The 13,096-nt window shown below is 44.5% G+C and overlaps 1 protein-coding gene across 4 annotated transcripts in view; it reads left to right on the plus strand.

Annotated features, from left to right (window-relative positions):
• Positions 1–13,096, plus strand: part of ITGB4 (integrin subunit beta 4) — a 65,374-nt gene that overhangs the window by 48,856 nt on the left and 3,422 nt on the right. The window contains exons 24-38 of one of the 4 annotated variants that reach the window (XM_040438794.1): positions 381–529; positions 615–794; positions 1,361–1,509; positions 3,186–3,393; positions 3,479–3,630; positions 3,922–4,102; positions 5,502–5,639; positions 6,547–6,729; positions 6,843–6,974; positions 7,250–7,444; positions 8,536–8,697; positions 10,120–10,260; positions 11,848–11,961; positions 12,043–12,192; positions 12,276–12,464. In XM_040438794.1, coding sequence (XP_040294728.1) covers positions 381–529; positions 615–794; positions 1,361–1,509; positions 3,186–3,393; positions 3,479–3,630; positions 3,922–4,102; positions 5,502–5,639; positions 6,547–6,729; positions 6,843–6,974; positions 7,250–7,444; positions 8,536–8,697; positions 10,120–10,260; positions 11,848–11,961; positions 12,043–12,192; positions 12,276–12,464 — 2,423 coding nt within the window. The remainder of the gene's footprint in view (positions 1–380; positions 530–614; positions 795–1,360; positions 1,510–3,185; positions 3,394–3,478; positions 3,631–3,921; positions 4,103–5,501; positions 5,640–6,546; positions 6,730–6,842; positions 6,975–7,249; positions 7,445–8,535; positions 8,698–10,119; positions 10,261–11,847; positions 11,962–12,042; positions 12,193–12,275; positions 12,465–13,096) is intronic. The other 3 variants (XM_040438795.1, XM_040438796.1, XM_040438797.1) reach the window with 3 other exon arrangements.

Raw genomic sequence — 13,096 nt, forward strand, 5'->3', positions numbered from 1 at the left:
GATCTAAAGCCCTTTCATTGTTTATCCATGCACAGTCCCATCTACACCAGTGTGGCTGTGTGTGGTACTGCAGACAGTTTAGTCAAGTGAGTCGGGCTGAGCTTCTGATTTACGGGAGTCCTGGGAGTCCATACACATGCATGCTCAGTTTGCCTAAGTGTGCATTTGTTCTCAGGGGTGAGAGGGGACACCTTATGTGGTAGTTTGAGAAGAAAGTATTGGGCATGTTGAGATTCAACATGATTAAATGCCCAAAGCATTAAATAATAAGCAATAAGCCGTAAATGGTCAGCAAGTCCTGCCAAAATTGGCAAGTTCAGCTGACCTTAGTCTAATGTGTAGGCCACCTTCGTCTGACATCTTTATATCACGTCCTTCAGGCAGGACCATACAATCGCAGACACTGTATTAATGGCTCCAAGAGAAGCTGAACCCGAAATTGTAAAAGTCACCGAAAAACACGTCTCCCAAGAAGCTTTCCAGGACTTGAAGGTCACCCCAGGCTATTACACAGTCACGTCTGACAGAGGTGAGAACTAAGGTCCTCTACGTTCTACTTTTGCTTTGTGCCATTAAATTTTCTGATCTCTGGAGCCCCTCTGTGTTTACTGTAGATGCCCACGGCCTGGTGGAATTCCAAGAGGGGGTGGAAATGGTGGATGTGCGAGTTCCCCTCTTCATCCGACCAGAAGATGATGATGAGAAGCAGCTACTTGTGGAAGCTCTAGAAGTTCCCACAGGAGCAGCCCATTTGGGACGCAAAAATGTCAACATCACAATCATCAAAGATCAAGGTGGGATACCAGTCATGATGTGCACAGTATCATATAAAAATCACTCGGCTCTCATGGACCTGTTTGCTAAACTTTATTTAAACTATCGTTTTGCCTTTGAACACCATTTACACTGCATTCCGGGAGCGTCCTTGTTTCCTACCATAGATTACTGTACAGCAAGTCTGTGTTCACACATACCTGATTTGTTGCAAATTGTCGGGTCCGGATTCTGTGCTGTAAATATTCATTAAAAGTACAATGCAAGTGAAAAGAATTCTCAATAACTTACCAAAAATCTGAAAATATGGAGTAAATTGTGGATTTAACGCCACAGCATGAGGATTTTGGCTAAATTTCACCCATTATATATTGTCATGGGAAACATTTGAGGCAAAATCTGTTAATATGTGCAGATCTATTTGCAGATTTTTCAAGGTACCAAAGCGGGAAAAACAAATTGGATGTTGTAACCAGTGTAAAAATACAAATCGTTAGAGAAAGCTCATTATAGGCACTGAACAAGCAGGAGATGATGGGATGGTGATGGTTCTGGAATTCATTAATCTCTCTATGTTTCCTCATAGCTAAGAGCGTTGTGACCTTTGTGAAGCCAGCTTTCACCTACAGCCGCCAGGACCAAGTTGCTCGTGTTCCTCTTTCACGCGAAATTTTACAGAATGGCAAGACTCAGGTGACCTATCGTACCCAGGACCTGACAGCTCGTGACGGGAAGGTAGGCACAGATCTGGTGGACTACTGCATGACTAGCCTGTGAATGCTCATAAAAAGAGGACGTCATGACGTAGAGCCGGAGGAGGCTCATTCCATGCCTTGCTACACTGGGCTATAATAGGAAAAGTTAAGACAGGGCCAAGTAGGAGGCAGTAGAAAAGTTATTTAGAACATAACATCCTACATGAGCAAATATATCCTTTAAGGGTGGACACCACTTATGATGTCACAGTAGCTTCATTGACTAAAACTAGTTGTGATGTCAGAGCATGTTACCTGTCTGAACACCATTTGTGATGTCACGGCAGTCACAGAAACTAAAAGCCTTTATCTGACTGAGGCCACTTATGATGTCACAGCATGTTACGTGACTAAAAATACTTGTGAGGTCACAGCAGTTACTTGACTAAAAATACATGTGATGTCACTGCAGGATACTTGACTAAACAATACTTGTGATGTCACAGTAGCTTCCCTGACTAAAACAAGTTGTGATCTTACAGCAGGATACCAGTATGAAAATCACTTGTGATGTCACAGCGGTGTACCTTACTTCAACACATACACGTGATGTCACAGAATTTAATCCCCACTAGTGATGTCATCACTAAACCCACTTGTGATATCACACTTACCTGATTGAAACAGTCTTTGTGATTTCACAGCAGTTTGTGATGTCAGAGAAACCATTAGCCTTTACCTCACTGAAGCCATTAGTGATGTCATAGCAGGTTACCTAAAACCATTTGTAATGTCAAACTTGCTTACCTGACTGAAACCCACTTCTGCTGTGGCTTACCTGATTTATACTTACCTGTGATGTCAGAGCAGCTTACCTGACTAAAACCTAATTTCGATATCACAATACCATAGTTGCCAACAGTCCCGAATTTTCCGGGATTCTCTTAAATTTTCCGAGACAATCCCAGCAAACTTGGCTTGTCCCACCTGAAATTGGTGTGGTTAATGCAAACCCCACCCAGAAGTGGGAATTCTGTCCAGTTTTAGGAATGCCAGGGGCTTAAATGCCCCAAATTTACCAACACAGGTGTTGGTAAGTATGTAATAGTTTTCCTGACTGAAACAGTCTTGTGATGTCATTATAGATGTCATAGTAGCTTACCCAGGGGCAAACACCTACACCTTTGCAAAACTTTCTTGGTCTCCCTAATTTCCAAGTACTAAGGTAGCAGCAGTCCCTGTATCTGGTAGCTGTGAACGTCCAGTTTGATAGTATATCCCACAGTGCATTTTTACATCAAGGTACATTCCATGGTTTGACAGAAAACATAAAATTGTGACCTTGAGATTTCCAAATTTTATGTATAGAGAGCTACAAAGATAAAAACTGCTTGTACATACCATTAAGGCAGACTGTGCTATGGGGCCCCTAGACAGAGAACCTCTGCAGGTCCTACAAAGAAGAATTATGGAAAGGAACACGTTCTCAGGTGGTTAGGGATATAGTGGTGTCGACCAGTAGAAGTAAGGAGCCACCTCTCCTCTAGGTGTGTCTCTGATCTTTGTGGTGGGTACTAAATATGGGAACAGATGTGTAAAAAATAAGCAAATAATGCAACATGTGGCTGGTAAATCAATAGGTATGTACCAGCCACATGTTGATGTTAAGTTTGATCCCTCACTTTCGTTGTAATTTCCCCCCTATCGTTATTTTAGGATTATGCTTTCTCAGAAGGTGAAGTTACATTCCAGGGAGATGAAACTCAGTCACAAATCTTGGTTCCTCTACTCGACCGATCGGAGATGGATACCTTGCTGGAAAACAGGCAGATTAAACAATTCCTGTTGGAACTGAGCAATCCAAAATATGGTGCCAAGATTGGAAGGTACCCACAATGTACCATCACCATTGATGACAGTGCCGGTGAGTTACTGACATCTTCTAGACAATGATGAAACTGGCATTACTGAACATTGGCATTGACCTGCTTGTCCAATTCATTTATCAGATGTTGTACCAAAAGTAATGACACAACAGGCTCTCCAATCTCCTCGCGGAAAGTTAGGAGCCCCCATTAACCTGAATGCTCAGGCTATTAGTGCTAGAAAAATCCGGCTCAACTGGGTTCCCCCACCTGGAGGAAAAGTTGCTGGGTACAGAGTAAGTGTCTTTTTATGATCCTTTTGAGTTATCTCCAAAATGTCCTTCTTCATAGGATCCTTGGCACCAGTAGGTACGTGTCGTGCACATTAGGCTAAGTATATAAGTTTGCATATATTTAGCACTTGCAAACTTGTCCAGTTGCAAATGGGGATGCTACTCACTAAACCTGATATGCTAATGGTTACGGTTACTTTACGGATGATTGCTGGAGCTTTTGTAGTGTTCTCCAATTGACTGTGGATCCAGAGAGACAGTTCTAGGAAAAACCATAACTGTGTTATTGTGTAGGTCCGGTACTGGATTCAAGGAGACTCAGAGTCTGATGCTACTGTGATAGACACCCAGACGCCTTCTGCAGAGCTAGTCAACTTATATCCATACTGTGACTACGAAACGAGAGTGTGTGCCTATGACATGCATGATGAGGGCCCTTATACCGACATTGTGACATGTCAGACCCTTGAGGATGGTGAGTATGCTGATCCACGGCTTTGACCATGTGATAAGTGATCTACCATAAGACACTTCTCTAATATAAAAGTAAACTGCAATGTTATATATACAGCTCTAACCTAGCCACAATCCTAGATATTTGTCAAGGCCATGGGCCTAATAATGTAGTGATGGGTTCCTGTGGCATAGCAATAAGTGGTGTTGAGGTTGCTTTCTGTCCCTTGTGGACCCAGTCCCGACTGTGGACACATCACTGCTGAGACCAATGAATGGTTGCAGCGCTGCATTTGATGGTGGACACTTCCGCACTTTCGGTCAACCTCTTTAACGATAAGTCTACACATATTGGCGTGTGTATCATATGGATCTTGCTGAGTATTCATCATGGGGTTCTACCTTTTTACTGGATCCATGGTGAATCAGCAAAAAAATCTGCTTGTTACACATGAAAATCCAAACCAGGAATTGATATGCTGCAGATTTTAAAATCTCCATCACAGGTCAAATTCCACATGGAAAACGATGGCAGCACGTGGACGAGATTTTTAAAATTTCATTCTCCTACCTGGTTGTAATGACTGTAGGTAGGGTCAGACACAGACCGTGAGCCCTAACCTAGAACCCAGCCCACTTTCCCTACCTACTTGCAGTGCAAGCCCTAGGTAGCAAGACTGCAACTGGTCAAAAGTCCCTACGCTACTAAGGTGCAGAGACAGATAAAACACCAAGAGATAAACAACACAAAGACAGTGTCATATGTAAATGGGTCAGAACCTGGATGACAACGCAGTACAAAAACAAGAGACAGAAAGTGGTCAAAAGACAAGACAAGGTCAGGACCAGATGGGATGCAGTACAAATCACGAGAGACAGAGAGTAGTCAAAGGACGAGCCGAGGTCAAAGACACAAGAAATCCAAATCAGCACAGGCAGAAGAACCAGGAACCTAGCTAGCAAGCCCAAACAAGACTTGTATATGGCCAGAAAGGAGCTTAAATAGAGCACAGTCCCTGGATCAGCACCTGATAGGCGCTCCATTAGTCAAAAACTCTAGCACATAGGAATAGAGCAGCTGAGCAACCAACTGCTAGTCTTCTACATCAAATTAAATCCACAGCAATTCCATCTCATGAGGACTTACCCTAAGGACTCATACACACGATCATTACCTGTTTTGCGGTCCCAAAATTGATTAAAACCCCATACACTGTATGCTGTTCTGGAATTTTGGTGCAGATTTCTTCGCTGAAATTCTACAATTAGTACACAATGTATGAATCCAGTCGTAAACTTCAGTATTGTCCACTTGTGATCCAGTACACAAGGCGTCAAAGAGTTACAACTACAGTAATGAAAATGTATTCCCTACCCATCCAAAAATGATGTGCTACTTGGTCCTTTCTTGTCTTCCATAGTTCCAAGTGAACCGGGCCGTCTAGCCTTTAATGTGATTTCCAGCACAGTGACACAAATAAGCTGGGCAGAGCCTGCTGAGACCAATGGCAATATCACTGCTTACGAAGTTAACTATGGCATGGTGAACGAGGACAATAGTAAGTAGATCACCAGCTATTCACCATCATGATGCCTTGTTCTCCTCGGCCAGGAACTTTGTTCTTGAGTTGAACATCCTAATGAACTGTTTTTGTTTTGTTTTTTAAATAAAGGTGGAAATAACAACCTCTTCTAGTTAATCATTTCCTTAAAATAAGTCAGAAGAGCAAACTAAAGTCTCTGCCCAAATGATTTTGGGTGACATTGGAAAAGCCTACTGTAAAAATGACATGACATGGGTATTGTTGGGTTATTCTACCTTAGCGATCTTTCTTTCCCAAACTGACCATCTATCCCCAAACAACAACATAAGATCATTAGTGATTATGTTGGCCACAGCAGCCATTTTATAAAAAAAACTTGTGAAACATGAAAACTTCATAGATGAGCAAGGTCCTTGAAGCCCAAAAATTTGGGGGCAATCTACCCAACTCCACCCAAGCTTACCTCCACCAAATCACAATGCATTATATATATCTCCAAAAAATGAGGCAGCACTCCAAAATGGTTACCCAATTTATTCCCAAGGCAACGTTTCAGCCCACACAATGAGGCCTTATATATTTATATATTATTAGTCATTTTTGCTCATAAGGTTTTTTTAATGCACAATTAGGCTTAAAGGGTCACTCAGCTTTGAAAAAACTATTGATATGTCATAGAGACATATCCAAAGTTTTGATCTGTGATGATATGAGTCTTAAGACCCACATCCATCGCTATAACAAGGAGAGAGACGCGTTTGCATATATTGCTCTCTCTCCTCTCTGCTAGGGATGGACTCAGTAGAAAGTCTATGCGCCAATCTTGATTTCATCTCCGGCAACGAGGAGAGAGGGAGCGCTATGCGATTACTTCTCTCTCTCTTCTTTTATGTTCATTTTTATTTCTTTGTCTTTTTGGTAGAACCCATTGGACCTATGAAGAAGGTTCTAATCAATGATCCAAAGAAACGAATGGTCCTCATTGAAAACCTGAGGGAATCTCAACCCTACCGGTATACTGTTAAAGCTTGTAATAGAGCAGGCTGGGGCCCAGAAAGAGATGCCACCATGAACTTGGCCACCCAGCCTACTCGCCCAATGTCCAGTAAGTCATTGCCCAGACTGAAATGACTCAGTGGTGAATGAATTAGAAATATAGGTGGATATTATTTTGTTTATAACGCGCTTTCATTTGGCTCTGTTACTGGTCTCTTGCAGTTCCATTTATTCCAGACATCCCGATCATTGATGCAGAAGGCGTAGAAGAATACGACAGCTATCTGATGTACAGTACAGATGTCCTTCGATCCCCAGTGGGAAGCAAAAGGCCCAGTGTGTCTGATGAATCAGGTAAGAAAAGAAGCAAGGTCTTCATCTCCTCATTCATGACACCATTCATAGTGGGAAGGGTAGATTCTTAAAAGAGCATCTGATGACGATGATGTCTCAGCCCATTGCCAGGCCAGACGTTGAGCCGGGATCCATTGTTACGTTCTACAGGCTTAGTCTGTTGGCTGTTAGCACCATCCACACTGTCCCATAAATTCCAACACCTCCCCCCTTCCCACCACCCCCATCCTCCTTAGTATATACCCCCCCATCTAAGTCACCCCTGTCCCTTGAAGGCAAGCACTGGAAATTCATCCCTCTCCTGGGGTCTGAAATGGATCTGCGCCAGGTCACATGGAAGCTTCCTGTAGAAGTCATCCCTCGTCTGTCAGTCAGCAGTGCCATGTCCACGGACACTGAGAGTCTTCAGGATCAGATGGACCAGTCCAGTTCTCTGAAGAGGAAGGGCACCATGCGGGCAACTGCAGAAGGTGACAACAAGATGGTGGGGGGGGGGGTCCACTACTGTATGTTTTCCTCCTCCCTCCCCCTATCAGTGTATAGTGCTAACAGCCTTCAGCTGCATGATTGTCTTCTCTTCACTCTTATATGTGTTTGGTGTGGTGGAGCAGTCCGTGGATGGAGAGGCTATTCAATAAATGCTTGGAAAATGCTTTTCTGGTTATGGCCTTGCCCCTAGACGTATACTTTTTTATTGGTCTGGACTGTATGGCATAAAAAATGAAAACTGCATGCTTATAGAAATTCAAAATTGAAAAAAAAATAAAAACTGTATTTAGAAAAAAAAAAAAATAATATTAAGAAATTCTCAATCGATTTATCTCATACTGGAACTGAATATGAAATAATAAGGTGCAATATGAATGTGAATCACAAGATGGCAGCATACACCATACTAGCCACACTATTGAAAGGGCATTGTTATTTATGCCTATGCTAGAGACACCTACCTGTCTATGTTGAAGCTTTTGAAGTGAAAACTATTTCAAGAGGCAGTTTTTAAAGGAAAACACCTAAGACACTTCAAAAGGATCTTTAGGTGATGTGCAGAGGACCCAGATGTGGTGGTCAAAGCATCTTGTGGGAATTACTTAATCTAGACACGGCCCTCGCCGCAATGCCTTCATAATAATAGGTGGTGTAGGAGCAGCAAACAGCGCCACTGTCGTCCATGGGCTGTGTCTGGTATTGCAGCTCACCTTAATGAAATTACGGATGACATCGGTGTGACGTCCATGTTGCATCAGTGTTTTTTGCAGACCCATTGAAACCATGCCTGTCCTTGTCTGCAAAACGGACAAGAATAGGACATGTTCTATTTTTTTTTTTATGGAACATGGAACGGACATGTGGGCACAGAATGCATACTGAGCGATTTCATTTTTATAAATTTTTTTAGCAAGCCCCGTTGAAATGTATGGTTCCGTATACGGACCTGTAAAAATAAAAATAAAAATGGAACGGAAATGGAAGAAAAATACATTCGTGTGCATGAGTGACATTTTAATATCAGAAAGCACCAGGTCCGATATCATGTATAATGTGTTGATCTTGTTTTTAGAGCACCTGATTAATGGGCGCATGGACTTTTCATACCCCGGCTCAATGAACAGTCTAACGCGGACAGTCACTGGCTACCAGCAGCTCAGCCCCCACGTCCAGCAGGACTCCTACAGGTTTGGCAGCACCAGCTCCCAGCACATGACCACCATTACAGGACACAGTAAGTGTTGGCTTCGGACATATAGGCACCTAATGGATGGATGTGTGTTCTTTATCCTCACATGTGGTCAATGTGGATATAGGAGAGCATACACATTAGATGGATGCTGGCCGACCCCGGCTGGCTGATTAAAAACCTTCGACACTCCAGATGTGGTGAAACTACAACAACCAGCATGCTCCATTCTCTTCTATGGGAATTCTGAAAACAGCTAAGCAAGCGTGCATGCTGGGAGTCGTAGTTTCACCACAGCTGGAGTGCCGAAGGTTGCTGATCGATTATGATCTAATGTGTATGGGGGCATCACCACTCTTCTGGATGGCAGATGTCGGGGGAAGATGGATGCTGGCTTTCAACATACCTGATATTTTGTTCTTACAGGGGATAAAGAGATGTCTGGCAGCATCTTATCCCACACTCCCCATTGAGTAGACATGCATGCTCTGCTGAGCTGAGAGGTCTGGAACCAGAGTTCCACCAACAGCCATCTACGGTGTATGGTAGGCATACTCAACCTGCGGCCCGCCAGCTGTTGTAAAACCACAACTCCCACAATGCGCTGCTGTAGGCTGTTCGGGCATGCTGGGAGTTGTTGTTTTGCAACAGCTGGAGGGCCACAGTTTGAGGATGCCTGGTGTATGGCCAGATGTTCATCAGCCTTAAAGGGAATCGGTTACCAGCTCCCTCCCCATCTATCCGTTTGCAAAGACATATAGCTGTGGTTCACCCCATTAAAACGCAGTTTTTCTTTTGTTGACCTGAGGCTCCGTTCGCAAGTTATGATACTTTTTCTTAATATGTAAACTAGGTATTTGGAGCAATGAGGGCATCACCTTTGCTCTTGTTGCACCCAAGCTCCACTCATTTCTGTGACTGGCCCCTCCCTCACTGCTTTGATCGACAGGAACAAGCAGCGGTAACGCAGCGAGGGAGGGGCTGGCCACAGAAAGGAGCGAAGCTTGAGTGCAACAAGAGCAATGGTAACGCCCCTGTTGCACCAAAGGCTTAATTTGCTTATTAAGAAAAAGTATTATAACTCAGGAACGAAGCCTCGGATCAACAGCGTTTTAATCAGGAGAACCACAGCTATGCGTCTATACAGAGTTGGATAGGGAGGAACCTGGTGACAGATTCCTTTTAAAGCGGTTATCCCATTAAAATTATATATCACCTATCCACAGGATATTAGTTGGCAGGTCTGACCATGAATCTGAGAACGAGGGGTCCCCAAGTCCCCTCTTATGGACAGACGCTTAATAGTTTTTGTAGGATAACCCCTTTGGTAATCTTACAATGCTGAAACGCACAAATTCCACGCATGTCCCTCCTGTCCTTATCTCTCTCTTATCAGTCGATATTTCTACGATTTCTGGTCCTCCAACCCTTTCTCACGATCTCCTGCTGTCTCTTTTCCCTGTCCTGGTGGAGGGTTCCTGCATCCGATGCAGGAGTACCCCGGGAGACGCCTCGCTGGGGCAAAGGTGAAGGGCTACCACAGCAACAGTGCCAGCCGAGACACAATAATTATGGCTGACGGTCCTAGAGGGATGCACGCGGTGATAGGTATCATGGAAACATGTCACGCTCTTCGATCATTGCTTTCCATGGACGCTTCATCCCACCTTCCTTTTCAATTCTGGACCAATGAGATGCAGATGGCTGAAAACGGTTGTGCTGCGTTATGGCGTAATCCTAAGTGCCAACACTACAGCCTAAAGGACGGGTTAGAGGAAGGGTGGCATGAGTGGTTTACACCAGGAGGATTACTGAACGCCACACAATCTACGTCAGCATGTGATGACCGCAGTGCATGAATCGCTTTCCCACAGCCCATATCAGACAGGTGTAAGGTCAAGAGCATTCGCCCAAAATGAAAAAGGTGTCCAATTTGTCCTCCTTTGTCAAGTTTTAGAAAGGATGGGTGACAACTAATATGCCCTGGGTAGCGTCAGCACCAGGAAAACCTGGGCAGATGCCAAGGACCACTGGACTTGGGGTGGCCATGGTAAATGTGGTCTACCCTAGTCCAACTGAGGATGTGGAAGATAGGGATCCACAACCTTACCTAGGTTCACAAATACCACGAGGAGGACGTGCTGGAGAATTAAGGCAGATCTGCCATGCAGGACTTCTGGAAAGCTTTACTAATTGTCACACAGCTTTCCCAGAATCAGATATCACTAAGCTAAGTATAGGACATAAGAGGACAAATCATGGGCAAGGGCATCTGTCAGCAGGTTTGTACCCTGCGCTTGGCAGCTGAAGGCATCTGTGTTGGTCCCATGTTCATATGTGTCCTCATTGCAGAGATGAAAAATGTTTTAATTTATGCAAATGAGCCTCTAGGAGCAACGGGGGCGTTGCCCTTACACTTAGAGGCTCAGCTCTCTCTGCAACTGTCGCATCCTCTGCTCTCTGATAAACAAGGACAAGACGTGATGATGTTTTCACTGCCTGGTCCTGTCAATTAAAGTGTAGAGGGCGTGGCAGTTGCAGAGAGAGCAGAGCCTCCAGGTGTAATGGTAACGCCCTTGTTGCTCCTAGTGGCTAATTTGCATATATTAAAACATAATTTTTCTCAGCAATGCGGGCACATGTGAACACGGGACCAACAGGGGTGAATAAGGGGCCTATAGGTACGTTTGAGTTATTCACCGGGAGCTTTCCTGTTGTGTACGGCAAAGGTGGTGTAAAAGCAGCCTTCTTATGTTACTAGGCATTACATACCTGTCTGATGATGAATGGGTTAACCCGCCTGCCAGCTCATAATCTTCCAAGCATGCTCAGCTAATGCCCCTTATTTCATAGCCAGGGACTCCGTTTATTGTTGAAGTCTCTGGGCTTAAAGGGGTTAACTCCACCTCGCTGTAACCATCTAGTGTATGCTCCGCTCTGCATAAGACGCGCATGTTCAAGGTCGGGGGCTCAGATCAGCAAAAAGGGACGCTCGGAGGACACGTTCGGACGTACGGTTGGATAGGTATACGGAAATCCTGGAAGGCCATCGATCTGAGCAAGTTCCCGGTGCTGTGCTTATGCATTACACTCGTCCTCAGCATGTGGGTGGACAAGTGGGCATCAAGCTTTGTGGATGTCCAAGCTTAGAGAATACCAATATCGGACCTTAATAACTCTCTGACATCTGCACAGGCACATCAGGACAAAGCAGATTGGGCCTGCCTCCAATGATGAGCACCGGCAGAGGGCGCACTCACTCAGAAGACGTGCGTGATGCCCTCAGCAGCTTAGATGTGGCCATACAAGGTGGGGGCGAGATCTAATAATGTCCTGTTCCAGGCGCGCCAATCCCTAATGTTAACCTAAATTTGCCTATTGTTCCTAAAGATTCGCGCCTGTCACCCGGAATCCCTGACACCCCCACCCGCTTAGTGTTCTCAGCACTGGGGCCTACATCCTTGAAGGTCAGCTGGCATGAGCCACAATGTGAACGCGAGGTGCTGGGGTACAAGGTGCAATATCAACTGCTCAATGGAGGTATGTGACATGGAAGAGTGGGAATAATAGAGGAATATACGGTAGGATGGAGGAGATCTATATGACTATGGCTTTCCTTCCAGGTGACTCACGAACAATCGACATCCCAAATCCCCGGGAGAACTCTGTGGTGGTAGAAGATTTACTCCCTAATCACTCATACATGTTCCGGGTTAAAGCACATAGCGAAGAGGGATGGGGACCGGAGCGGGAAGGAGTGATCACCATCGAGTCGCAAGTGGACCCACAGAGTCCTCTCAGCCCCGTACCAGGTACCCGCTGCCACATCACATGATAAGACTAAGTTATTTTCTATTATATAATGTGACGTTATAATGCTATTAATCAATTCTACCAAGTTCACTGGATGCATCTTAAAAATCCCAACCAAAGAGCTCTACAATAGGCTTAACCCTAACAGGTCACCTCTCCTGACATGTCTGCTTTAACAAATACTTGTATTCCCCATTAAATATCAATTATGAAGCATCTTTTCTTCGAACTCGGAGTTGTGCCTCTTTTATCCCACCTAGAAGTGTGTAAACAAATTGAACGCTGGGTGCTCCTATTCCCATGTAAGTTAGCATGTTCCAACACAGCATGGCAGTGTTAGCGATTATCGGACAGTCAGTGTATAGACATGTCCTGTGGACAACGGCAATGGCAACACCCGCTTTATTCATCCAATTTCCAAGAGGAATAACAGAAGGACGGCGCAATGCAGAGTTTTAATAGTTTCTCCAGATTTTTTATCATGTGGAATACAAGTCTCTACATAAAGGGAAACACTTTTGGGCAGCCTCCCCTCGTTTCCATCTTCTTCCACCCCCTCCCACTGTGTACGCCAGTCGTTGGTCCCTGCTTGTAAACTTCTAGAATGAACTGGAGTCGCTGCAGCCAATGA

The sequence above is a fragment of the Bufo bufo genome, chromosome 6 (genome assembly GCF_905171765.1).
Source record: "Bufo bufo chromosome 6, aBufBuf1.1, whole genome shotgun sequence".
NCBI lineage: Eukaryota > Metazoa > Chordata > Amphibia > Anura > Bufonidae > Bufo > Bufo bufo.